The sequence below is a fragment of the Chenopodium quinoa genome, unplaced genomic scaffold (assembly GCF_001683475.1).
Source record: "Chenopodium quinoa cultivar QQ74 unplaced genomic scaffold, ASM168347v1, whole genome shotgun sequence".
Classification (NCBI taxonomy): Eukaryota; Viridiplantae; Streptophyta; class Magnoliopsida; order Caryophyllales; family Amaranthaceae; genus Chenopodium; species Chenopodium quinoa.
Window position 1 is genome coordinate 3,827,578 of NW_018742418.1, and position 27,173 is coordinate 3,854,750.

The 27,173-nt window shown below is 33.2% G+C and overlaps 3 protein-coding genes across 3 annotated transcripts; all 3 read left to right on the forward strand.

The window, feature by feature from the left end:
- The first annotated feature begins 44 nt into the window (after positions 1-44).
- On the forward strand, positions 45-4,682 carry LOC110709812. The gene is made up of 4 exons (XM_021888071.1): positions 45-926; positions 2,463-2,710; positions 3,361-3,881; positions 4,175-4,682. The coding sequence occupies exons 1-4, from the start codon at positions 513-515 to the stop codon at positions 4,636-4,638; spliced, it is 1,647 nt and encodes a 548-aa protein (XP_021743763.1). The 5' UTR covers positions 45-512; the 3' UTR covers positions 4,639-4,682.
- Positions 4,683-18,374: 13,692 nt separating this feature from the next.
- LOC110709836 lies at positions 18,375-22,436 on the forward strand. The gene is made up of 4 exons (XM_021888098.1): positions 18,375-18,945; positions 19,940-20,187; positions 20,758-21,278; positions 21,702-22,436. Exons 1-4 carry the CDS (start codon positions 18,529-18,531, stop codon positions 22,130-22,132), a joined length of 1,617 nt encoding a protein of 538 aa, XP_021743790.1. The 5' UTR covers positions 18,375-18,528; the 3' UTR covers positions 22,133-22,436.
- An 890-nt stretch (positions 22,437-23,326) lies between these two features.
- Positions 23,327-27,050, forward strand: LOC110709845. The gene is made up of 4 exons (XM_021888109.1): positions 23,327-23,912; positions 25,364-25,611; positions 25,814-26,334; positions 26,425-27,050. Exons 1-4 carry the CDS (start codon positions 23,502-23,504, stop codon positions 26,847-26,849), a joined length of 1,605 nt encoding a protein of 534 aa, XP_021743801.1. The 5' UTR covers positions 23,327-23,501; the 3' UTR covers positions 26,850-27,050.
- The last annotated feature ends 123 nt before the right edge of the window (positions 27,051-27,173 follow it).

Below are 27,173 nucleotides of genomic sequence, written 5' to 3' on the forward strand. Positions count from 1 at the left end.
CCCTTATAGTGTACCATGCCAATTGTCAATATGTTATATACCTTATTTGATTCTTGACATTCTTCATTATTTAGGTTCAATTAATAATGATGTGATGGTTCTTTCAAAAAAAAAAAATGATTTGATGGTGCTATATTTTGTTCAAAATTACATGATTTATATTTAGAACCAATTCAATGTTAAAATTCCCTTATTAGTCCGTAAGTGACATACTATTTCAATTCCATCAAAGATTACATTAAAAGTCAATAAGATAACACATGCAATGAGTCAAGGAACAGAAATATCCCATCAAATAAACAAAACTAATTATGAGTATTGTCAAAAAAATTCTATATTACTTATCATGGTATTAAAATTGTCTTACGCTACACCCCTACATATTTCTTGCCTTTCACAACTCAAATTAAAACACAATCCCAAATCTTCTCATCCTATAAATATCCAACTAACTTCTTATCCTATGTGATCATAAACCATCCAATATCAATATTCTCAACAAACAACCAAATATGAAGAAATTCTTGCTTAGTATAAACTCCTCCCCACTCTTCCTCCTCCTCCTCCTCCTCCTCAGCCTCCTCGAAGCGTCACACTCGCTGCCTCTCTCGACGAATTCACGATGGATCATAAACGAGGAGGGGCAGCGAGTAAAGTTGGCGTGCGTGAACTGGGCATCACACCTCGAGTTGGTGGTGGCCGAAGGGCTAACCCATCAGCCAGTAGATGTTATATCAAAGAATATAAGAGACATGGGATTTAATTGTGTTAGGCTAACTTGGCCTCTTTATTTAGCTACTAATGATTCCTTGGCTTCTCTTACTGTAAGACAATCTTTTGTTAATGCTGGACTTTTGGATTCCATTTCTGGGTTACAAGCTAATAATCCCTCCATTGTTGACCTTTCACTAATCAATGCTTTCCAGGTAAACTTTATGGTAAACTTTACATACTCCATTATTATATTTTATTTGTTCATATATCTGGTAAACTTTATGTGATTATCTTTTAGTATTTTATATTATTATAAGTTTATAATGATAAGTTGGTACTGCTAGAACTTGCTAACCACTACTTTAAGTCTTTAACCTCTAAGTGTTATTTATTACTTCATATTAATGTACTATTGCTCAATTTATGTACTTCATATAAATTTGGTAAAAATGGTCCAATGCGATTTCTTAAAATTAGCCTAAATAAAATGTGATCAATAATTTAAAAATGACAGGTCAACGATAATATTCCCTTAAATTTTATTTTATTTTTTTTTAAATTGAAAACCTTTTTCAATTTGCTTTATCAACATTAGCCAAATGGTGCACATATACTTCACGGCCCCACAGTGGGTAAGTAGTTGATTAACCACCTATCTCTAAATAACACTTTCAAGTACTATGTTATCTTCATTTGTTCTCATAGAGTTGGTATTGTTTTTATCTTTTCCTCATTGCTAAATTCTCTTAAATTATGTCTTACTTTGATAACTATATATAAGTATTATCAAAAACACGTGAGAAAGACTCTCATAAATATTTTTATATATATGTATAAATCCTTCACCTTAAATCACGTCAATAATGTAACTAAACTTACTAATGTGATAACTATAAAATTCAACCTGATAGTCCAGCATAATATAAATTTATGTAGAGAATTAGTGCACCCAAAATAAATTAGCAAAAACATAATGAGGCAGGTAGATGGTCCCTTTCAACTTTTAAGCAAAAAAGGAATATGTGAATGAAAATCATGAAAATTCTCCGTATAAATTAAGTATAGTATTGCGTGCAATTAATTAAATTGTGCTTAAGATAAGTTAAATCGTATGTTTGTGGGATCAGACTCATCAGAGTATATGCAAATTATGCATAAAAGGTGTTCTTAAAAATGAGCAATTCCTACATTCAATTTCTTATGTTATACTCTCAAATATAGGCTAGATGATATGATGATATCCCACCATGAAAAAGTTTGATTAAAAATGAAAGGGACAACAATGACTTATCTTTAATTAATGACATTGATGACTTTTGTCCATTATTCTTCCACTTGTCAATATTTATGGATAAGGTAGTAGAAATAAGAATTAATGCAATATGATAATGTATGTCAAATATCTTAATTAGTTAGTTAAAATTTTAGGCATAATATTTGAGATCAAATTTCATTGACATAAGTACTCTTTGTGGTTTTTTTAGTAATCTCGATCTATTTATAATTGGTTGTACTTTGTGTATGATATAATCAAGACTATTTCTTTGTAATGTATTTGTAACTTATGAGCACACGGACAAATAAATAATATTGATTGTATCTTGCAAGATACAACTGGTTATGGTGAAAATTCTCGAATCTCTCTACAATAAAAGAAAAAATTAAATAATTAAATAGATTTTTGGATCTTCCGTTGCATATATTTTGTATTTTTTTTATCTTTAAATTGGTTGTGTATATTAATACAGACGGTGGTGGCAAGCCTAACAAGTAACAATGTGATGATAATTTTGGACAACCATTTAAGCAAGCCAGGGTGGTGTTGCAGTAGCTCAGATGGCAATGGCTTTTTTGGTGACCAATACTTCAATCCTGACCTTTGGATAAGTGGCTTGACTAAAATGGCAACCCTTTTTCAAGACAATCCAAATGTTATTGGTATGAGTTTAAGGAATGAACTTCGTGGGCCTAAGCAAAATGCCAACGATTGGTATAGGTATGAACTCTAGACTAGAACAACATACATGCATCTTTGCTTTTGCTATTTTTATTATTACTTCTAGAGGTGGCAAGTAGGCCGGCCTGGAATCTAACATGGACCACCCGCATTCTTAAGTGGTTTATATTCGATTTCATTTCAACTAGCCTAGTCTTACACTGGTTAAAGTATACCGTAGTAACCTTTGAGCATTCTTAAGTGGTTCGTATTCGATTCCATTTTAACTAGCCTAGTCTCCGGCCAAAATGTACTGTAGTAACCTTTGAGCATTCTTAAGTGGTCCATATTTGATTCCATTTTGACTAGCCTAGTCTTACATCGGCCAAAATATAATGTAGACTGTAGTAACCTTTGATGTACGTTAAACAAATGAGTTAGTTACTTACGTATACATACATGGCTACATAGGCTAGGTCTCTTGTGTTACTTGTGTACTATCGCTACTCCGTATCATTGTTTAGCATAATGGTAGAGTTGTACTTGTTACTTAATTATCAAATTTAAGATCAAAGAGTTAATTAATGTTGATTATTCCAAATCATCATTTGAGCTTAATCCGGTCCATAATCAACTCTAAACCACCAAAATTGTAGTATACATCTTATAATTACTATTCATTCCTTATAATGTTTGTTGTACACATGAAGGTACATGCAAAGAGGAGCAGAAGCAGTACATGGAGCCAACCCAAATGTACTAGTCATCCTCTCCGGCCTAAGCTACGACAAAGACTTCACCTTCCTTCGGAAACAACCGGTGTCTCTCAGTTTCACCGGGAAGTTAGTTTTCGAGACACATTGGTACGCCTTCACAGATGGGCAATCATGGAAAGATGGCAACCCAAACCAAGTTTGTAGTAGGGTGAGGAACAACATGATGGGATTATCTGGGTTTTTGCTTGATAAAGGCTATCCTTTGTTTGTGAGTGAGTGGGGAATAGACTTAAGGGGCATAAATGACAATGACAATAGGTACTTGAATTGTTTTCTTGCTTGGGTGGTTGAACATGACTTAGATTATGCATTTTGGACTTTGGTTGGGAGTTATTATTTGAGAGAAGGGGTGGTTGGGATGAATGAGTATTACGGATTGCTAAATTCGGATTGGTCTCAAGTTCGAAACTCGAGCTTCTTGGAAAGGATTTCTATTACCCTAACTCCTCTTCAAGGTAATTTATTCTTATCCCTGAACTCGGAAAAAAATCTCCAACATAAATTAATTATAGTATAGAGTAATAAGTAAAAAAATTAATTCAACTTTTGATCTATGATATAGTATTTTGACTAGTAATAACAATTCAATTCGATAAAGAATAGAGCATAATAATAAGCTTTATTGTCACATAATAGTAGGCCTATAATAAATGCATACATCTGAAACTTTTCAAATCCTACACTCGTGCGATTAAAATTGGTTTGTATTTGTTATAAAATTTATTGAACAAAAATTACTGAAATGCAGGGCCAGGTATTCAAGATCGTAACAAGCACAAGATCATATTTAATCCACTAACAGGACTTTGCATCCAAAGAACCCCAATGACACCAATAGGGGTGCAACTTGGAGATTGTTCACAATCCAACCATTGGACTTACACACCTCAACAAATCCTCGGTATAAAGGGTTCATACTTTTGTTTACAAGCACAGGGTTTGAACCGCCCTGCAAGACTAAGTCTCAATTGTCCTGGGACAGGAACGCGATGGGCAACGATCTCAGACTCGAAGCTGCATCTCTCAACTTCATTGAGCAAGAGTAGTAATGTTTGTTTAGATGTAGATTCTAGTAACAATCTCATTACTACTACTTGCAAGTGCTTAAGTAATGATAATAAGTGTGATCCTGGTAGTCAGTGGTTCAAAATTGTTGATGCTGCTGATACTATTACTACTAGTGTACAAACACAACAGCCTCAGATAATGTAACATAATACTAACTTTTTAACATAATGTATATAGTCAAATTATCATTTGCCCTTTGTAAATGCATGCACTTTTTTATTTATGAAAGAGGCATGGTATAATCTTACAATTCTTACTAGGATTCCTTTTTTATATAACTTTCTAGGCATTTTATCGACCATTTGTATTATTGATCGGGTCAATTTGGATAATTTCAGGTATATATTGTAAGGGCATTTCATTTTTTCTATTTATTAAGATTAAACTATTCACATATATCTAGCTTGTTGAACCTTGTTGCAATATAACACATAATAATAACTCGCATAGTGATAAAATTATAAATTATTAGCGCTTAATATAATTACAACTATTCCAAGGAGTCAAGGACTCAGTTATTATAGTAACTACACAACAATAATAGCTTACATCAAAAAGTTTTAGGATAACTTTTAAACAATTTTATATAACCTTTTTTTTTTTTTTTTTTTTTTTGGTGCACATGAATAAACCTTTAATTGCTTTGAAATTAATTTTAAACTTGACATGATATGGTTCTAATGTAAACAGGTCATGGATAAGTTTTTTTTTTTTTTCAATCACTTTTCATATTTTCATTATTTTTTTATTTAATCCATTTTTTTTTCTTAAATATCAAATGAACGTTTTCATTTTTTAAGTTTAATAATTATTTTTTTTATACACGCGAAATAAAATAAATTGTTTCTTTTTACTTAGATAAAATTTCCAATTTAAAAAGATAGTATTTTATTTTTATAATAAATTTAAACCTTTAATTTTAATCTTACGTGGCGCTTTAAAATAATAATCCTACGTGGCATAATCTTACACGTAACGCTCTAAAAATACTAATTCTACATGCGCTCTAATAATTTTAAAAAAATCAAAATCCTATGAGGCTATCTAAAATCTTGGAAAAAAAACTCCCCTTTATATATATATACTAGTTTTATGTTCGGGCGATGCCTAGATTGTTGATAAAATTTAAGAATAAACTCTTGGCTTGAATGTTAAATATGGACATATAATCCTTTTGATAATGCTAGATATTTAAACATACGATATCATATAATAGTTTACTTTTTGTAGTTTTGTTTGTAAATGGATATCTATGTTATAATTGACTTGAAATTATTGTTGTTGAACTTAAATTATTTTTACTGAACCGAAAGTATTTTAACCAAACCAAAATTATTTTTACTGATTATCTATTATTTTTTTTATAAATTAAATATATTATAAAATGGATCTTATTTTAAAGAACTTTTTGAAACGAATTTATGATGAAAATAAAATCAAGTTATACGATATTTATTTAAAGTTATGATTAATTTTGTATTTATGAAATATTAGAAGTATAGTGATAATAAAACTCTATACAACAATTTTATCTTTAAAAAATCTATCCAAGAATTCACTTACTTACTATCATACGTGTCACAATAATATCTATTTTTTTGCCTACGTGGCGTGACACTTGTCGAAAAACTGGAGTGCCAAGTTTTGTGCCCGGGCGATGCCCAAAAGGTTGATAAGATAACATTTTTACTTGAATGTTAAATACGGTCAAATAATTCGTTCTGATAATGTAGGATATTTAGACATACGATATCATATGGCTTATATTTATATAATAGTATGCTTTTTGTAGTTTTGTTTTTAAATAAATGTCTATGTTATTATCGACTTGAAATTATTTTTATTAAACTTAAATTAATTTCACTTAACTGAAAGTATTTTTACCAAACTAAAATCATTTTTACTGATTAAAACTTATTTTTACTGATTCTCTAATATATTTTTTAAATAAATTAAATAACAATGCATCTTGTATGCGGCTAGCCACACTATTAAAGTAACTCCTATAAAAATGACCAAGTAACCCCTGTAATGTGTCACAATAATACCTATTTGTCGCCTACATGGCGCGACATTTGGCGAAAAAATGGAATGCCAAATGTCGCTGTCTCGTGGCCTGGCTAGACCGACTTTATTTATTAGTGACTAGTTTTGTGTCCGGGCGATGCCCAGATGGTTGATAAAATTTTAAGACAACATTTTTACTTGAATGTTAAATACAAAATTATTTGTTATGGTAATGTAGGATATTTAGACATACGATATCATATGGAGTGTACTTTGTGTAGTCTAGTTTATAAATAATAAATATCCATGTTATTATTGACTTGAAATTGTTCTTATTGAACTTAAAATATTTTCACAGAACTGAAAGTATTTTACTAGACTAAAAATATTTTTGATTAAAACTTATTTTACTAATTCTCTATTTTTTTTAAATAAATTAAATAACAATGCATTTTGTATGCGACTAACCACACCATCTGGCATGACAAAGTAACCCCTATAAAACCAATCGAGTAACCCCTATAATACTAACTGAGTAACCTCTAACACTGACTAAGTAACCCTTGTCTATAACACTGATTAAGTAACCACTATAACACTGACCAAGTAACCCCTATAACACTAATGAAGTAACTCTGATCTTGTAATAGTGGTGACATGGTTTGGCCAGTTACGTATAAAAGTTTGTGATTAAATAGTTTATAAATGGATCTTATTTTAAAGAACTTTTTAATACGAATTTAATGATGGAATTAGAATTGAGTTATAGGATATTTATTGAAAGTGATGATTAATTTTGTATATATGAAATATTAGAATTTTATCGATAATAAAACTCTATGCAACAATTTTATCTTAAAAAATCTATCCAAAAATTGCTTACTTAGAATCATATGTGTCACAATAATATCTATTTGTCGCCTATGTGGCTCGACACTTAACAAAAAACTGGAATGCCAAGTATGAGGTTGTGTATTGATTATCGAGAGTTGAATAAAGTGACAGTGAAGAATAAGTATCCATTACCAAGGATCGATGATTTGTTTGACCAGTTGAAAGGGGCTAGATCGAGTATTTTCTAAGATAGACTTGAGATCAGGTTATCACTAGTTGAGAACTGCGGAGCAAGATATTGCAAAGAGTGCTTTCAGGACTCGTTATGGTCATTATAAGTTCACAGTTATGCCGTTTGGTTTGACCAATGCACCAGCAGTGTTCATGGATTTGCTGCATAGGATTTTTAGGCCATACTTGGACAAGTTTGTAGTGGTGTTTATTGATGATATCTTGATTTATTCAAAGGATGAATAGGACCATAAGGAGCATTTGAGACAAGTGTTGTCATGTTTAAGAAAGCACCAGTTGTATGCCAAGCTGTCAAAGTGTGAGTTTTGGTTGGAAAAAGTGGCATTTTTGGGCCATGTGATTTCCAAGGAAGGAGTCTCAGTGGACCCAAGTAAGATTCGAGCTGTTAGTGATTGGCCAACCCCAAAGAAAAAGTCGGATGTGAGAAGTTTCTTGGGTTTGACAGGCTATTACCGAAGGTTTGTGAATGATTTTTCAAGGATTGTGAAGCCCATGACAAGTTTGATGAAAAAGGAGCATAAGTTTTCATGGACTAAAGAGTGTGAGGAGGCGTTTCAGACCTTGAAAGAAAGGTTAACCACATCACCTATGCTGGCTTTTCCTGATGGAAGTAATTTATATGAAGTGTATAGTGATGCATTGAGGTTTGGACTGGGATGTGTTTTGATGCAAAGTCAAAGAGTGATTGTGTATGCTTCAAGGCAGTTGAAACCTCACGAAGGGAATTATCCAACCCATGATTTGGAGTTAGCTGCAATAGTGTTTGCTTTGAAGATTTGGAGGCATTATTTGTATGGGGTGGCTTGTAGGATTTTCACGGATCATAAGAGTTTAAAGTACATTTTCACCCAAAAGCATTTGAATGGAAGGCAGAGAAGATGGTTGGAGTTTCTAAGTGATTATACGTTGGATATTCAATGCCATGAGGGAAAAGCTAATGTGGTGGCAGATGCTTTAAGCAAGAAGTCAGAACATTCAATGAATGTAATGGTAGTGCCAGACCAGTTGTGTGTAGAATTTCAGAAGTTGAATTTGGAAGTGATGGAACTTGGAGAAGTGACTAGGATGTTGAATGCATTGGTGATTCAACCATCCATTTATGATGAGATAAGGGAAAGTCAACTGGAAGATGAGAAGTTAAAGGTGATAAATAAAAAGATCGATGAAGGTAAGGTGTTGGACTTCACCATTGGTGATGAAGGAAGTATTCGTTTTAAGGGAAGATGGTGCGTACCGCAGAGTCGTGGAGATTTGAAGCAGAAATTAATGGAGGAAGCCCATAATTCTCCTTATTCAATGCATCCTGAAGGGGATAAGTTATATAAGGACATGAAGAAGACTTTTTGGTGGCCCAATAAGAAAAGAGAAGTAGCTGAATTTGTGGCCAAGTGTTTGACATGTCAGAAAGTGAAGATTGAGCATCGTAGGCCTCAAGAAAAGGTCCCATCCTTGGAAGTGCCAAAGTGGAAGTGGGATTCGATTTCTATGAATTTTGCTGGAGCGTTGCCTAAGACCAAGGCAGGGAATGACACTATTTGGGTAATAGTGGGCAGGTTGACGAAATCAGTAGCATTTATACCCATGAGAAGTACTTGGACTATGGATCAATTGGGAAGAGCTTATGTGAAGTTTGTGGTGAAATACCATGGGGTACCCACGGATATCATTTCGGATAGAGATTCAAGATTCCTGTCTAACTTTTGGCAAAGTTTGCAAAAGGCGATGGAAACGAAGTTGTTAATGAGCACAACATTTCACCCTGCGACGGATGGTCAAACTGAAGACCATTCAGACATTGGAGGATATGTTAAGAGCATGTGTGATGGATTCGTATCAAGGGTCTTGGGAAGATCACTTGAATTTGATAGAGTTTTCTTACAACAACAGCTATCATGCAAGCATTTGAATGGCACCATTTAAAGCTTTGTATGGTCGGAAGTGTAGAAGCCTAGTTTGTTGGAGTAATATAAGTGAGACAATGGTAATTGGGCCTAAAATGATTGAAGATATGGTGAAACAAGTGAAATTGATCCAAGAGAAGATAAAGGAAGCCCAAGATCGACAAAAAAGCTATGTTGATTTAGAAAGGAGGGAGGAGGAATATGAAGTAGGAGAAAAAGTTTTGTTGAAAATTTCACCCATGAAAGGAGTGATGAGGTTTGGGAAGAAGGGAAATCTAAGCCCAAAGTACAAAGGGCCATATAAGATCATTCAGAAAGTGGGAAAAGTGGCATATAAGTTGGATTTGCCCAATGAGCTGGAAAGGGTTCACAATGTGTTCCATGTGAGTCAAATTCAAAAGTATATATAATACCTGATGTGACACATGTGTGCTACCGAAAACCATTGAGATGGATAAGAATTTGACCTAAGAGGAAAAGCCAGTGAAGATTCTGGACACTAAAGTGAGAAGTACAAGGAACAAGAATGTGAGTATTGTAATTGTGTTGTGGTCGAACCAGAAAACTAAGGAGGCTACAGGGGAAGTTGAGGTTGATATGAGGAAACGTTACCCAGAGCTGTTTGCCAAAGGTTAGTGGTCGAGTTACAGGGGCGTAACTCCTTTTAAGGGGGGTAAAGGGCGATAGAGTTTCGCGCGTTGCTTTTCGAGCCATTTTGAGTGATTTTGAGTCTTTCTTGAGTTAGTTGGAGTCTTGAACCGAGTTAGGATGTGCATGAACCAATAATTTAAAATGATTTTCGTATCTCTTTTAGCTAAGTTTCAGGACGAAACTTCTTTTAAGGGGGGTAGACTGTAATACCCTGTATTTTTGAAACGTATTTTCTAATTAATTAATTAATTATTATTTTCTAAAAAGGGTATTTAAGTAATTTATTTTAATATTTGAATTTTGGAGCCAAAATGATATTTGAATTTTGGCACCAAAAGTATTTTTAAACTTAATTATTATTTTTAGATTTTAAATAAGATTCATTATCCATTAATTTATTTTAAAAATCGGACTATTTATATATATTTCGGATTTCTTAATTAAGCAAAATTTTATCTTATTATTTAATTAAGTGGTCCAAAAATTCCTAATGATTAGCTAGGGATTTCGGATTTTCCTAGTGTGGAAAATCTGATTTTCTTAGTTAATTTATTTAGTGAATGATTGGTATTCTCTTAATTAATTATTTTATACAATATATATTATTTACACAATTATTTTTAATCCCTTAAATCTAGCAAAATAATTCCCTAAATACTACATGAGGGGTCCGAAAATTTGAGCTATGGGAGATCAAAATTTTCGGCCACCTTGGTTGGATTTTGGGTGATTTATTTTGGTAATTTGTATTTTTAATTACTCCCTTAAATCTATTGTTTTTCCTTAAATCTTATTTCCCATCTCCTAAATATTTGATCATCTTATTTCCCTATCTTATATCATCCTTGATTATTCCCCAAACAAAACCTTTTTGCCATATTATTTTTCATGACAACACACTCTTCTTAAATTAATTATTCCTTAGTCACCTTAATATTAAACTTTCCATAATTCTTTAGCTCTCTTCTCCGACTAATCTCCTTAATCCTTTTTACCATAATTCTTCCTACATTCTCCTACCATAATTTTTACATGAGCTAGCCTATAAATACCCCTTGATTCATGGCTAAACACTCACACCAAATTCTCTATTTCTCTCTAATTCTCTTCTCTTTTTCTCACCTTTTCTTGCGCCAACCACCACCGATCACCATCCTCCTCCACTACCACCGCCGGTTACCACTAGCCGCCCCCACCAACCACTTGCCGGAAGGCTGCTGCCCCCTTGCCGCCACCTCTTCTTCCTCTTTTTCCTTGGTTTTCTACCTCTTCTTCTTCTCTTCTCTTATTTAATTAATTATTATTATTATCGGGGATTTATAAAAATTATTATGAGTAGTTTTAATTAAATAAAAATCAGATTTTTATTCAAGTATATGGAAAAATAATTTATAAGGTTCATGTACATATAGTTGGGGGTTTTTAATTTAATTGTTGTGATTATTTGTTAACCTTATATTAATTAAGGTTATATTTATTTATAGGGTGTGTTTGACCAAAGTTCTTGAAGTTCTTTGTGTGTTGCTAGCAAGGATCAAAGGTACGTTAGGTAGCTAGATACTTTTGAAATTAATTGGATTGAATAATGAGCATGTTTTATATGATTTTTATGATGATTGAATTGAATTATGATTTATGAAATAAAAGTATGTTTAAAGAATTGGTTTTGATAAATAAATTGGAGGATTGATTTAATATCAAGTTTTGAATGATTAAAATTATTTATCGTGTTTTAAAGGTTTGATTTTGAAAGGATGTTGAATTTAAATAAAAAGGAGTTTGAGTTATTTATTGGAATTATTGAATTAAAGAGGTTTATTGAATTATTTATTATCAAAGCTTTACAAGCATGATTATTATACTAATCCCACTATGCGGATTCATTGAAGACTATGGACTTTGTATGACCTAGTCTTTCCTCAAGAATAGCATCGAAAAATTAGGAGGCTAGCTTGGGGGTGTGCACTTATAGAGAAAATTGGGTTTTTGAAAAGAATTGATTTATTCATCATTATTATTGAATTATTGAGTTATTGGAGTTATATTTCAGAATTGATTTTGAATCACGAGTTTTGGAATTTATTGGATTAATTATTGGAATTGGTTTTAAAAGCATGTTTGCTAATAAATTGAATTTCTTATCTTGCACTTATCGTACTTAGCATATTTTGCTAATCCGTATTTCCTATTTGTTTTGGTTCGCCCTTTTTACCTTAATGGTAAGCAGTGTTGACTATTTTCAGGTGGAGTCAATAATTGAGCATATGGGAGTCTCAAGATGTTCTTCACCTAGAATTAGGAATGTTGGTCTTTGTTGGTATTATGAGTACTCATGACAATGGTTTCTATTTATAGTTATTATTAATAAAGAAATAATTTGAGTTTCTGCTGCAAAGTATTGGTTTTGGTTAGTAGTTTGAGTAGCCTTGCGTAATCAAGCGGCAGTAATACGCCTAAGTCTATATCTACAGCATAATTATACGTATTATACTGCTATTTCCATAGTGAGAGATTTGAGGGTGTTACAGTAACCTCTAACAATGACTAAGTAACCCCTATCTATAACACTGATTAAGTTATCACTAACATTGACCAAGTAATCCCTATAGCACTAACGATGTAACTCTTGTAATAGTTGGTGACACAGTTTGACTAGCTACGTATAAAAGTTTGATTAAATATATTATAAATGGATCTTATTTTAAAGAAATTTTTAAAACGAATTTGATGATGAAAATAGCTTTGAGTTATAGGATATTTATTTAAAGTTAGGATTAATTTTGTACATATGAAATATTAGAATTCTATCGATAATAAAGCTCTATACAACAATCTTATCTTAAAAAATCTATCCAAAAATCGCTTAGTTAGCATCATATGTGTCACGATAATACATATTTATCTCCTACGTGGCTTGACACTTGGCGAAAAAATGGAATGGCAAGTGTCGCTGTCTCGTGGTCTGGATGCGAGACCGGCTTTATTTATTAGTGATATGATAGTGTACTTTCTTAAAAAATATATTTAATTTATCAAAAAGGATTATTCAAATAGTATTATTTTTTTGAACGGGTTATTCAAATACTATAAAATAAGATATCTATGTTATTATTGACTTGAAATTATTTTTATTGAATTTAAACTAAAATTATTTTTACTAATTAAAACTTAATTTTACAAATTCTCTATTAATTTTTTAAATAAATTAAATATATTATAAATGGATCTTATTTTAAAGAAGTTTTTTAAACGAATTTTATGATGGAAATAGATATGAGTTGTAGGATATTATTAAAAGTTATAATTAATTTGTATATATGAAATATTAGAAGTATATCGATAATAAAACTCTATACAACAATTTTTTCTTAAAAAAGTTATCCAAAATTCGCTTAGTTAGCATCATATGTTTCACAATAAAACCCATTTGTCGTCTACGTGGCACGACACTTGGCGAAATCCTGGAATGCCAAGTGTCGTTGTCTCGTGGCCTGGTTGCGAGACCGACTTTATTTATTAGTGATGATATGATATGATATTAGATTTATCAAACAATTTAGGATATATTCCCTTCAAAAAAACAATATTCGAACCAATTTTGAATAAGTTTTAACCTTCTATAACACCTATCCTGTTATCAAAAATAAAACACATTGCTCCTAATAGATAATTAGATATTTAGATACCATCCTTAAGCATGATCACACATCTTGTGTAATATAGAGTAGTAAAGATTAAAGAAGGCAGCGACGACTAATTGGAGTCTTCTTTCCTAAATTTGCTCTTAGCTTTGTTTAGAGGTGGCCAGTGGGCCGGGTTCGGCCCACCCTAACCCGCACGGCTGGTGGGTCACGTGGGTCCAGCCCGGTTTCAACCCGGCACAGCTCGGATTTAACTCGGGTTGTGTCGTGGGTCCAAAATTTTCGACACAACCAATTTCAACCCAGCTCGGTTTAACTCGTTTGATTCGACCCAACTCACACAACCCGTTTTGACCCATTTAATTCGACACACCTAGCCCGTGAACCCACCTAACCCGACCCACCTCGCACGACCCAGCCCGCATGCATGACCCACCCAACCTGCCCCACCTAACCCTCCCGACCCGCTCGGCCCGCCTAGCCTAACATCCATTTTTTTAAAAAAAAACGTCTAGTTTTTTGTATGTACCGACTAGTTTTTTGAGTGTATGATCATCCCTTCAATTTTCCCTATAAATACCAATTCCATTTCACTCAAATTTCCACACAACTCAAGCTTTCTTTCTCTCTTACTCAAAAGTTTTTAACAATTCTCAAATTCTCAAGTGTTATATAGAGTTTTATTTTTGTTAAAAAAAATCTCCTTAATGTTATTATTAGTATTCTTAAGATTCTAAAAAAAAAAAAAAAGTTCTTCTCCATATTATAATTAGTAATCATAAAAAAAATAAAAAAATAAAAAAAAAAAGGGCTCAAGAGGAGGAATGAGAAGGAATCAAAGTGGTGGCCAAAGGAGTGGTGGTGCAAATTTTTCGTATGAAATTAATACGGAAAATTTAAACCAATTTGTCAATGAATATGAAGATTATGGTTTAAGAGATAGGCAAAATATTCAAACGTCTCCACCACAACATTTCTCCCACCAATCATCGAGTTCAACTATGCCACCTCCATCGCAACCAACATCACAACCTTCATCTCAAGGTAATTTCTAATTAAATTTTTATTGTTATGAATATTTTTAAAAACTATTATTAATGATTATAAAGTTAGTTTAGTTTCCAATTTTCTATGATTTACAATTAGTTAATTACCATGAAAAATGCTTTTAAATTATTATAATTATAATATTTAAAATTTAAAAGCTTATTTTCATGAATAGCGTTTAAAATTAATTTCAATAATTTGATTTATGAAAGGTGGTGGCGGTGAAAGTAGAGGTCGAGCACAATTTTCTTAGGTGTGGAAATATTTTGAACGAGTTGAGGTCACACCCCCGGGATGGCAACCCGGTTAACCAAAGAGGTTCACGTGTACATGCCTAGTTTGCAAGGCGCTAGGTGCAAATGTCATAGTTGGAAAACGGGAGATGGAACCGGAACCTTGAGTCGGCATTTTGCAAAATAAACACAAGTCGGCATTTGCAAAATAAACACGACTTGTTCGAAAATGGCCCCAGTCCTTCGGTGGGTGGCGTCCAAACACAATTGGGTGGATACATGAACCAACCCGACGGAGGTATACCTTTCATTTATAATAAATATAGAATGATTGATGAAATGAGTACTTTAGTTATTGCTAATGAATACCCTTTTAGTTACGGTGAAAATGCAAACATTGAGCATTTTAATAAAGTTGCATTACAACCTGCATTTACTCGTGTCCCCCGAAATACCCTAAGATGTTATACACAAACTTCTTATTATAAGTATAGGAGTGGTTTGATTGAATTATTTCGTACTTTTGATGGTCGTGTTAGTTTTACAAGTGATACATGGACTTCTAGTTTTGGCGAACCTTTTCTTTGCATTACTGCTCATTGGGTGGATGATGATTGGTTTATTCAAAAACGTATACTATGTTTTCAAGCTATGGAAGAAAGGCATACCAGTTTTAACATCAAAGTTCGTATTTTGGATTGTTTAAAAGAATTTCACTTGAATAATAAAGTTTTTTCTTTGTCTCTTGATAATGCAACTGCAAACACAAAGTGTATTGACTATTTGAAAAATGACTCCGAGTTGCATTTGTTGTTGGGTGGTAGTCTCTTGCATGTCAGATGTTGTGCTCATATTTTGAATTTGAACCATTTCTAAACCCAATTAGAACAGTTATAAAATGGATTAGGATTACTCAGTCAGTTAGAAGAGAGTACATAGCTATGTGTAAAGAGAGAGGTCTTAAGAAAAGACAATGGTCTATTGATACCCCTACCCGTTGGAATTCTACTTTCAAGTTGTTGAGTGATGCTATAAAGTATCGTGACATTTTGACCCAACTTTACAATGAGATTTGGACTAATGCTATAAAGTATCGTGTTGATCCTACTGAGTTAATAACCGAAAGTCATTGGACTAATGCTTCTTTTGTTCGTGATGTTTTAAATGTTTTTGATAATGCAACTCATATTTTCTCTTATATTTATGAGCCTAACATTCATTTAGTCATAATTGAGTGTGTTAAAGTTGTTCACACCATCGAAGAGCATATGATGATTGATGGACTTCGTCCCGTTCTTGATAGAATGAAACGTAAGTGGCATACTTATTTTAGAGAATTTCCAATCATTTATGGAATTGCTGCTATTCTTGACCCCGATGTCAAAGCTGAAGGTTTGGAAAATCTTTTAGAATTTTATTATACAAGTTTAAGTATCGATTATGATGTTAGTGAATATATTAACAAATGCAAATCTGTTGGGAGACCTTAATGATCATTATGCATCTATTTATGGTTTTGATTTGGCAACACCAACTACTACTAGCACTTCCGATTCTAGATTTGGTTTTCTTGATAAGTTATGAAAAAAAAATACAAAGCATCTACATCATTCTCATCATCATCTTCTTCAACACTTGCTATTAATGATTATTCGTCATATCAACATGAGACCAACAACAACTTTCAAATTATAAAATGGTGGCAAGAACATAAAAAAAGTTTTCCTATATTGGCGAGAATTGCAAAAGATATACATGCAGTTCCCACTTCATCCGTTGCTTCCGAGTCTGCTTTTAGTGCAGGTTGAAGAGTGTTAGATGAAAAAAGATCTCGCTTAACTCCGGAAAGCATTCAAATTTGTGTTTGTAAGAAAGATTGGGATCAAGCTGAAAGAAGAACTCAAGATTTAAAGGAAGACGAAGACGATGAAGATGATCATGTGATGAGATTGGAGTCGTCAACGGATGATGCAGCTTTCGAGGATGATGATGCAACAAACATGGGTGGCTAGAAAAGTCTAAATCAGGTACACGCTAAGAACTACGTGGGCTTTGATTCTTTCGGGATACGTAAGCAACTTATTTTTCGAAAATTACAATTTAATTGCAAAATTAAATTTTAGTTTTCTAAAGATATGTCCAAGCCCCCCTTCCCCCCAAATTCCAAAAGAAGTACAATGTAAGAACTACGTTGGCTTTGATTCCTTATTTTATAATATAAGGATATGTAGGCATCTCAATTAAGAGCAACTGAGCAAGCCATCAAATTGTTAATTTTGTAAAAATTTAAACACCACACAACCCACCCGACCCTAACCCACGAACCCACCCGACCCTAACCCACTAACCCACCCTTCGACCCACCCTAACCCACCCTTCGACCCACCCTAACCCACTAACCCACCTTGACCCGTCTAACCCACGAACCCAGCTCGACCCACCCACGACCCGTCTAACCCACTCACCCAGCTCGACCCACTCACGACTCGTCTAACCCACGAACTTAACCCTGGTGTGTCCAACTTCTCCGACCCAACCCACGACCCGGCCCACCCTACCCTACGTGTGTCGTGCCGTGTGTTATAAAACCCCAACCCGCGACCCACCTAACCCTAACCCAGCTCGCACGACTCGCACGGTGAACACCTCTAGCTTTGTTGTATCAAAGATCCGAATTTTTGGATCCTATTTTATTTATAAAATCTATTTGGTTTTATTAGTAAAAGTGGTATTATAACTTTTAATATAGGTTAAACAGTAATGTACAAGTAGGTGATGGGTGATTACTTCTCTCAATAAATAAATAAATAAATAGAAAAAATAATAATATTGGTGATTCCTTGATTAGCTAGCAAGTTGAATTGATCACGGACTTTGATTTTGAGATTGTATTTTAACTATCATTCTTGTATTTTGAAAAAATTGTATCATAATCTTTTTTTTAAAACTATCATTCTTGTATTTTAAAAAAAATTTATCATTATCTTTTTTTAAAAAAAAAAAAAAAAAAAAAGAAAAACTATCATTCTTGTATTTTGAAAAAATACTATCATTCTTGTATTTTGAAAAAATTGTATCATTATCCTTATTAAAACTTAATTTATTTAGTTGTAATTTGTACTTGATAATCCTTTTCAGGACTTATTTACATGAACTTAATTATCTTATCTAAACTAATTTGTACTTAACTATTATAAGGTGTACATAACAGACTCTTAATGTTATCTTATCGATCACATTAGTCTTGAACTAATATGAACTCGTTAATTATTTGAATTTATCAAGTTTCATATTATACAAAAGTTTTATCTAATTGAACTTCTTATCGAATTATTAAACCTTATATAAGGTGTATAAGACTGACGAGGAATACAGAGCCTATAAAAAGAAGATTATACCATACATAATTATTAATATATACCCTCGCAACTTGTTACAAACCAAAAATTCAACCAACATTCAACAAACATGGGGAAGAGACTCTTGCACACAATATCCTCATTCCTCTGCATCGTTTCACTCCTTTCCTTCCTCCTACCCACATTACACGCGCTGCCCTTATCGACGAATTCACGATGGATTGTGGACAGCAACACGGGGCAGCGCGTAAAGCTGTCGTGCATAAACTGGTCATCACACCTAGAGTTGATGGTGGCCGAAGGGCTAACAAAACAACCAGCTGATGTAATATCAAAGAAAATAAAAGACATGGGATTTAACTGTGTTAGGCTAACTTATCCAATATATTTGCCAACCAATGAAACCTTGGCTTCTATGACTGTAAGACAGTCTTATCTAAATAATGGTCTTTCAAAGTGCATGGTTGCTGATTTACAAGCTCATAATCCCTCCATTGTTGACCTCCCCCTCATTGATGCCATCCAGGTAAATTACTTTAATTTATTTTCTTCATTGTTTAACCTAATCCGATTTCTTGTTTGTATTCAATTTTTGCTTCAAATTTCGAGTTTATTGGTCTTTCCCTGAGATATATATGCAATTGTGTCGTACCTTATAAAATATCACTAAATATTAACAATAAGTAAATTTAAGCTTAATGTGATACGAAGTAATATTTTAAAAATAATAACACGGATTGGAGTACATCTTTGTAATTATAATTGGATGGAATTGAATGTGAATAATGGCATTATATATCTAATAACCTTAGCTTCAAGTCAAAACTATACATCACATGCATGAATTAAATGTCTCCCACGAAGCTGAATTACTATACAGGCAAAGAACATCTACACATGCATAATATTCTAAATTTGTTGATTAAATTATGTTAGTATTTAGGAAAGAAATACAAGTATATTCTAGTGATACCATAGACAAAATTATGGTGAGCATTGATATTAGAATATTATCTAATTAGAGTGCTATGTTGTTGTTTTTGCCACTTGAAATTAGAATATCACTAAGATTTGTATAAGACATATTTGAGTTCATGTACTACTAGAAATTTACTGCTGAAAGATTTTTTTTTTAAAAGAGATTATTTGGGATTTTTTTTTTTATCCATAAAAACACAATAATAATAGGTATAAATCTGTCAAAAGTTATAATAAAAAAAGTGAGAGAATCAAAAATAGAAAGTGGTCCTAATCCAATAGTTATTGCCAAAAACATATAAGTAAATGGTCCTATAGTGTACTACTACAAATATCTATAAGAGTGTTTATTCTACTCAGAACAGAAATAATGCACACTAGTACATTTAAATCATGTGAGCATTATCTTACAATAATTGGGGATTATTAGAGACATAAATAGACAATATTCTTTTGAAATTAAAGCGTGATTATTTTATTAATTACGAATAAAGAGAGTACCTTGTACACGTATGTAACGTATCTGCTTATAATTAATGCAGGCAGTGGTGGCAAGCCTAGCGAAGAACAAGGTTATGGTGATTTTGGATAATCATGTAAGTAAGCCACAGTGGTGTTGTGCTATGACAGATGGCAATGGCTTCTTTGGTGATAAATACTTCGACCCTGAGGTTTGGATCAAAGGCTTGACTAGAATGGCCACAATTTTCCGTGATAATCCATATGTTATTGGTATGAGTTTAAGGAATGAACTCCGTGGACCAAGGCAAAATGCTGACGATTGGTATAGGTATAGTAACAAATCTACAATATTTATGCTTTTACATATATTACTTCGCCAACATGAAAATTTAGGCTTAAGATCAACTTTTATTTACATCTTAATGACAATGATATAATAAAAAAAGAAAAATAATATATAGATAGGTATGAATGTGAGATTTAAACTAATGAAATTCAAATAATTGTACAAAACCTAATTATAAATTTTTGGCCCTTTAAGTCGTTTGACAATATACGTAGTTGCTTTCATTGTCAATTATGTATGAATTATACACATAATTGTTTTCATGGACAAATATATATGAATTATACGCATAATTGTTTTAATGGACAATCATACATCTACTTTTATTCTACAAGTAGATGAATTATACACACGATTGCTTTCAAAGACATTCACAGATTTCATCATAGAATTCTAGATGAATTAATATTCTAGAAATTATACACATATACTGAAATAAGATAAGACAATTACTTTCACACTTGTTTGTAGAATTAATTGAAGTAATTATATACTATATGCTGATTTGAAAGTGAATTAAACATCTGCTAATAACCTATCAACTAAATGAAGGTACATGCAAAGAGGAGCAGAGGCAATACACAAAGCCAACCCAAATGTACTAGTCATTCTTTCAGGGCTAAGCTACGACTCAGATTTAACCTTCCTGAAGACAAAGCCGGTATCACTAAGTTTCACAGGAAAGCTAGCTTTTGAGGTACATCAGTACTCGTTCTCAGCAGGGCTAGATTGGAGGGATAATAGCGCGAACCAAGTTTGTGGAAATATGACAGAGAGCCTGATGAACAATGCCGGATTTTTACTTGAACAAGGCTATCCTGTATACGTTGGAGAATGGGGTTTGCCCTTGAGTGGCACATCTAAGGACGACAGGAAATTCTTTAACTGTTTTCTTGCTTTAGCAGTTGAACATGACTTAGATTGGGCATTATGGACATTGGCTGGGAGCTATAATCTTCGAGAAGGAATTATCGGAGATAATGAAGCTTTTGGATTGCTAACCTGGAATTGGACTGATGTTCGTAACACAACTTTCTTGCAGAAGATCTCTGTTATTCAATCCCCTCATCGAGGTAACAGTCCTGCTTTTTTAAATATCATCTTTACTGGTTTATTTTGGCCGTGCTCTCTTTGGTAAGGAGCTTTTAACTTATCCAGGTATATTGTGAAACTAATTTATTGCACAGTATGTCTTGTGTGCAACTTACCATACCATGAGTCCGGTTGTAAAAAAAACAAAGTAACCCCTATACAATTGACCGAGTCATCCCTGACCAAGTAACCCCTGTAATACTGATTGAGTAGCTCCTATAACACTAACAAAGTAACCCCAATAATGGCTGGCCATAGCCACATATCACATTGAAGGAGTTTTTATAAGCTCAAAAGTCCATTTTTGAAAAAGCTCATAATAGTATTTAGTTTTTAGCTAACGGATATATATACAGTATATTTACCAAACACTTTTACACGACAAACTATTTGTTGATATGCAGGTCCATATCCTTCATACCGCCACACACACAAGATTATATTTCACCCATCAACAGGACAATGCATCGTAAAAGATCCAGTGAAAGGCATTAAGCTTGGAAATTGCTTTGAATCCGACCATTGGATCTACACACCCGAGTTGACCATTGGCATCAAGGATTCATTCCACTGCTTGAAGGCAAAAGGTTTGAATCATCGCGCTAGGCTTGCCACCGACTGTCAAGGAGGAGGAACGAGATGGCTTCCGATCTCAGCCTCGAAGCTCCATCTTGCAACTGAATTGAGCTACAACTCTATTGCTTGCTTGGATGTGGATTCCAATAACACTCTCATTACAACCACTTGCAAGTGCTTAAGCATCGATGACAACTCGTGTGACCCTGGAAGCCAGTGGTTTAAGATTGCTGATGCTAATGCTGTTACTACTAGCTAGGTTAAAAGTACAATTTCGGATGTAATATAATTCCCTAGAATAATAGCCAGTATATTGGAAACCAAGTCATGGGCTTTCACTAGAGCGATCGTGACTTGTAGAGATTATTATTTTAGTCTAGATTTGGCTTACACGTTTTTACCATTCACTTGAGTGGATTTTTCGTGTTTTAAACATATTAGGTATCATTAATTTTTTATATTTGTTTTTAAGATTAATTTTATTTATTTTACAAATCTTAGTAGTATTCTTATGTTTTAGGAATCTTTTTGTTTTGTTATCTACTAGTTTGTAATGACTTTTTAAGCCCAAACATATAAGAAGTTTTTAATAAAGTTTAGAGTAATTTGAGTTCAAGAAATTGATGACCATTAGCTATAAAGGAGATAGCCAAATATACAGGTGATTCCTTGACTAGCTAGCACGTAGATCACGGACTTTAACATTTGAGATTGGTCAAGTTTATAAAAATTAAAAGGACGGAGCTTAATTATTGGGCACTGCCCGTCCAAAATACTTCTTGGCATTGGTTTACTCAAGCTTATTTAAAATTTCGCTTAGTAAGCCTATCGTGTTACATGACTACTTAAGTAAAAAAAATTGTACTCTTTAATATATATAACTGTCTCTTAGTGACTTACTTCCTCCGTTTCGCATTAGTTGCAACAATAGGCTTGGCTCATAATTTAAGAAAATTATAGACTAGGCTTATAATATACTACCTCCGTTAAATATTAGTTGCAACTTTGGATATTATATGTGAGATATAAAATATTCCAAAGTTGCAACTAATATGTAACGGAGGTAGTAAAGTACTGTTAGTAAGAGATAGAAATAATAAGAAAAGTAGCGTAGGTGAGATTGGTAGGAAAAAAAATAATAAAATATTTGTGAAAGTGGGGTTAGTGGGAGAGAGAAATTATAAAATAATGGTGGGTCATTTCTAAGTATAGAAGTGTTGCAACTAATATGAAACAATCGAAAATAGAAAGTGTTGCAACTAATGCGAAATGGACGAAGTACTATTTTTAATTCGTACCTCCATTTTCTTTTGTTTGTAGTTCTATCTGAAATGAAAATGATTATCATATCATACTCTAGCAAACATAATATTTGCGGGATCTTGTTCGATTTGTCTTGATTTTTAATTTTCAATAAATATTAAATTTATAAAAAAAATTGTAATGCGTAGTTTGATATATTTAAATTACAATATTATTGTATTATTGGAAATTATGTGAGTTGAATACCAAATGGGACAAACATATAGAAATAGAGGGAGTACAGGCCTTATATAAAGTGTTCAAAGAGAGCCTAAGAAGGATATATATACCCTCACAACTTGTTACAAACCAAGCATTCAACAAACATGGGGAGGAGACTCTTGCTCACAAACTCCTTCCTCTTCATCATTTCACTCCTATCTTTCCTCCTACCCTCATTGCACGCGCTGCCCTTATCGACAAATTCACGATGGATTGTCAACAACACGGGGCAGCACGTAAAGCTGGCGTGCATAAACTGGTCATCACACCTAGAGTTGATGGTGGCAGAAGGGCTAACAAAACAGCCAGTTGATGTAATATCAAAGAAAATAAAAGACATGAAATTTAACTGTGTTAGGCTAACTTATCCTATTTATTTGGCAACCAATAAAACCTTGGCTTCTCAAACTGTAAGACAGTCTTTTCTAAATGCTGGTCTTTCCAAATTCATTCTTGCTGATTTACAAGCTAATAATCCCTCCATTATTGACCTCTCCCTCAATGATGCTTTTCAGGTAAATTTCTTTCCTCCTTAATTATTTTATCTAGATCTCATTTTATTTCTTATTTGTATTAAAAAAAAAAAAAAAAAAAAAATTGCCACTTTTTTCTTTTCTTCTTCTTGTTAGCATTTACAATTATTTCTTTCAATTTTATGAATCTTGTTGTTTGATTTCCTTATGTTGCTTCCCTGAGATAGGGAGATCTTTATGTTTGTATACCTTTCGTTTTAAAATCTAAGTAAATATAAAATTATAAAAATACGAAAATTTAAGCTTAAATAGCTTAAAATACATAATAAATAATAATAAATTTACATAATAGTAGATCTTAATAATCATAGCTTCAAGTCAACATTATACATAACATCACATGCATTAGTTATGTCTCCCACTGTACAAAGCTAAATGACTAAACAGGCAAAAGATCATCTACACATGCATAAAGGACGCATGATACGGAGTATCTAATGTTTTTCCTATTAAATACTGATCCGAATTAGGAATATAGGAGAATATATTTTTGTGATAATGGTAGTATTTAGGAAAGAAATACTTCATCTTATTGATATTTCAAAATAGAATTATACTAATTACTAAACATTGATATTATATTATTATCTTATTATGAGAGTGAGTTGACGGATAGCTCAAGTGGTTAGAATTTCCCTCCTGGTTTCAGAATATCCTAGAATCGATTTTCACCCCCCTTGTGGCTCTCTAAACACCAAAAAAAAAAAAAAAAAAAAAAAAAATCTTATTATGACCTTCTTTTAAGATGATTATGAAATCTTGTTTCTTACGCCTATTGGCTAGAAGCCTAGAACGCGTAGGAGGGTTATGATGCTATGTTGCTATATTATACCAATAACCTATTGATTTATCTTAGAAATTAGAATATCACTAAGATATAGTTGTACGTAGTATTATTATTTAGTAGACAATCTAGACATATTTGAGTTCATATACTAGTAGAAGTGTAGAACACTTAGCTTTCAGCTGAAAGAAAACGGTAACATCTGGGATTTGTATTTATGTTTCCATAAAAACAGTTGTATAGGTAGGTAGATTTTTATATAAAAGGATTATAAGTCATCTATCAAAAGTATATGAAGTAAGAAAGAAATTAAAGCGAGAGAACGCAAACAAAAGATAATGGTCCTAATCATGTAGTTTTTGCCAAAATTATACAAGTACTTATAAATAAATGGTCCTGCAGTATACTACGAATATCTACTAGAGTGTTAATTTTCCAGATATGAAAATAAAGCATACGTCTAATTTGATCATGTTTATTTTTGAACCTTTGTTTTTTTATTCAATGCATCACTTTGACTTATGCATTATTCACATACTATTTTTGACTCGATTTTTTTTACAATTGTAAATGAATACAAGTAATGGGATTAGTCACAATGATTATTTTCATAACAAAGGGAGTACTTGCTTATAATTACTTGATGCAGGCCGTTGTGGCAAGCCTAGCGAAGAATAATATTATGGTAATTTTGGATAATCATGTAAGTAAACCGGCGTGGTGTTGTGGTTATGACGATGGCAATGGCTTCTTTGGTGATCAATACTTCAACCCTAAGCTTTGGATCAAGGGCTTGACTAAAATGGCCGCACTTTTCCAAGAAAATCCATACGTTGTTGGTATGAGTCTAAGGAATGAACTCCGAGGACCAAGCCAAAATACGAAAGATTGGTATAGGTACGATATATCTAATCTAGGTGAACTATATATAGACATAATTGGTACTTGCTTTTTCTTATGAAACTGAAATAAGATGTGCATGAATTGAAGTATGTAACAGTTTTTTCTTTTCCTTAACGTTTCATAGACAATTACTTTCAACATAGAATTAATTATGGATAAATGAATGGCTAATTAATTACCTATCAACTAAATGAAGGTACATGCAAAGAGGAGCGGAGGCAGTGCATAAAGCCAACCCGAATGTACTAGTAATTCTTTCCGGTCTAAGCTATGACACAGATTTAAGCTTCCTCAGGACAAAGCCGGTATCTCTAAGTTTCACAGGAAAGTTAGCATTTGAGGTGCATCAGTATTCCTTCTCAGCAGGGCTAGATTGGAAGACTAAGAACGCAAACCAAGTTTGTGGGAATATGACCAACAACCTGATGAAAAATGCTGGATTTCTACTTGATCAAGGCTATCCTTTGTTTGTAGGAGAGTGGAGTGTAGCCTTGAGTAGTATATCTCAGAGTGACACAAAATACTTGAATTGTTTGCTTGCGTTGGCAGTTGAACACGACTTAGATTGGGCGTTATGGACATTGGCTGGAAGCTATAATTTCAAAGATGGAATTCTAGGCAAAAATGAGCGCTTTGGATTGCTAACTCAGAATTGGACTGATGTTCGTAACAAAAGTTTCTTGCAGAAGATATCTGTTATCCAATCCCCTCTTCAAGGTAACCTGTTTTTCTATTACTCGTAATAGACGTGTCGCGTGTGTAGTGTGCATTACTAATCTGCACAGCTTCTGAATGTCTGATATGCAGGTCCAGAAACTTCATATCGCCAGTCACACAAGATTATATATCACCCATCAACAGGACTCTGCATCCTAAAAAAACCAGTAATGGGAATAAAGCTTGGAAATTGCTCTGAATCCGACCATTGGACCTACACACCCCAATATACCCTAGACATAGAGGGTTCATACCTCTGCTTAAAGGCAAAAGGTTTGAACCGTCGTGCTAAGCTTACCATTGACTGCCAGAGAAGAGGAACGACATGGGCTCCTATCTCAGCCTCGAAGCTCCATCTTGCAACTAGATTGAGCAAGAACACTACTGCTTGCTTGGATGTGGATTCTGATTACAATCTCGTTACCGCCACATGCAAGTGTTTGAGAAGCAACGATACGTGTGATCCTGGAAGCCAGTGGTTTAAGATTGCTGATGCTAATGATTTTTACTACTAGCTAGTTGAAAAAATACATTTTCGGATGTAATCTAATTCCCTAGAATAATGGCTAGTATATTGTCCTTAGCAAAGTCATTAGAAACCAAGCAATGGTCTTTCACTAGATTTAACTTTTCAATAGTGAAACATATACAAGAGGAAAGATTCACCCTTTGAAATGTTATAATCATGGTAGCTATAATACAGTAAGCAGGACTGCAAGAGCACATACAATCTTCATCCTTCCGAAGAACAATTTAACCGCGCTATATGTCCTCCGTATTTTCTAAATTGCAGCACTTTTAGTTTAGAATGACAAACTTTTAATAACAGGGGAAGGGAC

Coding starts and splice junctions, on each gene's coding strand:
- LOC110709812 (XM_021888071.1), top strand. CDS start 513: ATGAAGAAATTCTTGCTTAGTATAAACTCCTCCCCACTCTTCCTCCTC. Junction 2,711..3,360: donor AATGCCAACGATTGGTATAG/GTATGAACTCTA, acceptor GTACACATGAAG/GTACATGCAAAGAGGAGCAG. Junction 3,882..4,174: donor TACCCTAACTCCTCTTCAAG/GTAATTTATTCT, acceptor ACTGAAATGCAG/GGCCAGGTATTCAAGATCGT.
- LOC110709836 (XM_021888098.1), top strand. CDS start 18,529: ATGGGGAAGAGACTCTTGCACACAATATCCTCATTCCTCTGCATCGTT. Junction 18,946..19,939: donor CCCTCATTGATGCCATCCAG/GTAAATTACTTT, acceptor TAATTAATGCAG/GCAGTGGTGGCAAGCCTAGC. Junction 21,279..21,701: donor TATTCAATCCCCTCATCGAG/GTAACAGTCCTG, acceptor GTTGATATGCAG/GTCCATATCCTTCATACCGC.
- LOC110709845 (XM_021888109.1), top strand. CDS start 23,502: ATGGGGAGGAGACTCTTGCTCACAAACTCCTTCCTCTTCATCATTTCA. Junction 23,913..25,363: donor CCCTCAATGATGCTTTTCAG/GTAAATTTCTTT, acceptor TACTTGATGCAG/GCCGTTGTGGCAAGCCTAGC. Junction 25,612..25,813: donor AATACGAAAGATTGGTATAG/GTACGATATATC, acceptor AACTAAATGAAG/GTACATGCAAAGAGGAGCGG.